A 1,595-nucleotide genomic window follows, 5' to 3' on the forward strand; every position below is an offset into this window, starting at 1 on the left:
AGGCCATTTTGAGTTATGCTGTTTTGTAACGATGTTCTGGTGTTGGCAAAGGGTGGTATAGTATCTGGATTCTCCCATAACCTACCAATCAACAGTGGACACTGTACCACAGGTAATCTAATACTCCTACCAAAGGTAGTATTGATTGGAGCAACAACCAGTGCGGGTTGTTGTCATGCATGCTTTCTCATTGGACTGCTTGTTTTATACAGCATGTCAGGGCAAACTTTTTCCAAACATTGACGTCCCAGGACACGACGTCGAGGTTCTGCCTTCAGCCTCTCCTGAACACTGTCAGATATTGTGCTCTGCTCATCACCACTGCACCTTCTTTGCTTACGTCAGGTAGAGTATGTTGGCTATGGTCATGCATATTGTTGTTTTCCTACACTTGGGGCACTTGAAATAGGGAGTGTGGGGCTTTCCCCAAATAGCAGTGTCTGGAGTCACGTGCATTAAGGACACATTTCACCTACAAAATGACCATTTGTAAATCAGTAAGTTATGCTGTGCTACTTTGAATTTGTGAAGAAAATGTCTCCACAGAAAACAGCAAAAACATATGATTTATTGAATGATTGGGGAACCAAGGGTGTTTTATGGCATGCATTATTCCAGAAATACAATAATTTCTAGCACTACTAAATTATGTTTTTCCTGCATCCAGCTAGTTGGGCTTTGCCCCACTTGCCTTAAATGACCCACCCTTTAATAACACTGTAACTATTCTGATGTAGTTAAACATTTGAAATTTGAACTTTTCTACTTTGTATGATCTTAACATAACTATACCTGCATTTCTGATTTTCATTATATTTTCAGTTATCAGTTCAAATGTTACCTGAAGAATAATCCACATGCAATGAACCCCAGATATGTAGGAGGAATCACATCTGGGTTACCAACGCGCTTCTGTCAACTGGATACCAGTACGTACCACATACCAAACCTGTTCCATCCAAAACACTGGAATCATAAAACAACTATAAGGGTATATCTATGCTGAGTTTGAGTTTCTGTAGTTTGGTCAGCAGCAGCGGTCTAACCCTGCCCCTCTCTGCTAACAGACTGGCTGCAGCAGAAATATGTAGGAGTAGATTTCCCATTTGATGACATTCGCCATTTTGTGGTGGGTGACGTTGAGAGGTGCCAGCGAACCTGTACTGACGATCCTAACTGCCAGTACTACAGCTACATCACTCACAGGTTCACTGACTTTTCTTACAGTTACATTATGCCATATGATTCAGCAACTCAATACCATGTAATACTTAATGTTATTGTATCCCCGCTTTGAAAATTGAATACAGGTGTATGTCTGTTCTTATATAAAGTATATCATGGTATATCACTAAATATGCTGTTTTTGATTTTTCATTCTAGTCACCTCTGCTATCACAAGAGAGTCATCATCTTACCTGCTCCTTCAAGAGTTATCAAGTTGGCCAATCTCGTGTCCGGCTTCTCCCTGAAGAACTGTCCCTAAAAACTGTAATTACATTGTTTGAACCCAACAATAAACATAAACAGCCATGATAAACACATATTCAATGTAATCCATAATCACTATAATCCAATAAATGATTCAGCAGCAA

At 39.8% G+C, this 1,595-nt stretch overlaps 1 protein-coding gene across 1 annotated transcript; it reads left to right on the forward strand.

Moving 5' to 3' along the window:
* On the forward strand, positions 1–1,595 carry LOC125904517 (coagulation factor XI-like). The gene is made up of 5 exons (XM_049601975.1): positions 1–112; positions 213–345; positions 823–929; positions 1,068–1,206; positions 1,384–1,595. Exons 1-5 carry the CDS (start codon positions 16–18, stop codon positions 1,484–1,486), a joined length of 579 nt encoding a protein of 192 aa, XP_049457932.1. The 5' UTR covers positions 1–15; the 3' UTR covers positions 1,487–1,595.

This window comes from Epinephelus fuscoguttatus, linkage group LG17 (assembly GCF_011397635.1).
Source record: "Epinephelus fuscoguttatus linkage group LG17, E.fuscoguttatus.final_Chr_v1".
In the NCBI taxonomy this organism is placed as follows: Eukaryota; Metazoa; Chordata; class Actinopteri; order Perciformes; family Serranidae; genus Epinephelus; species Epinephelus fuscoguttatus.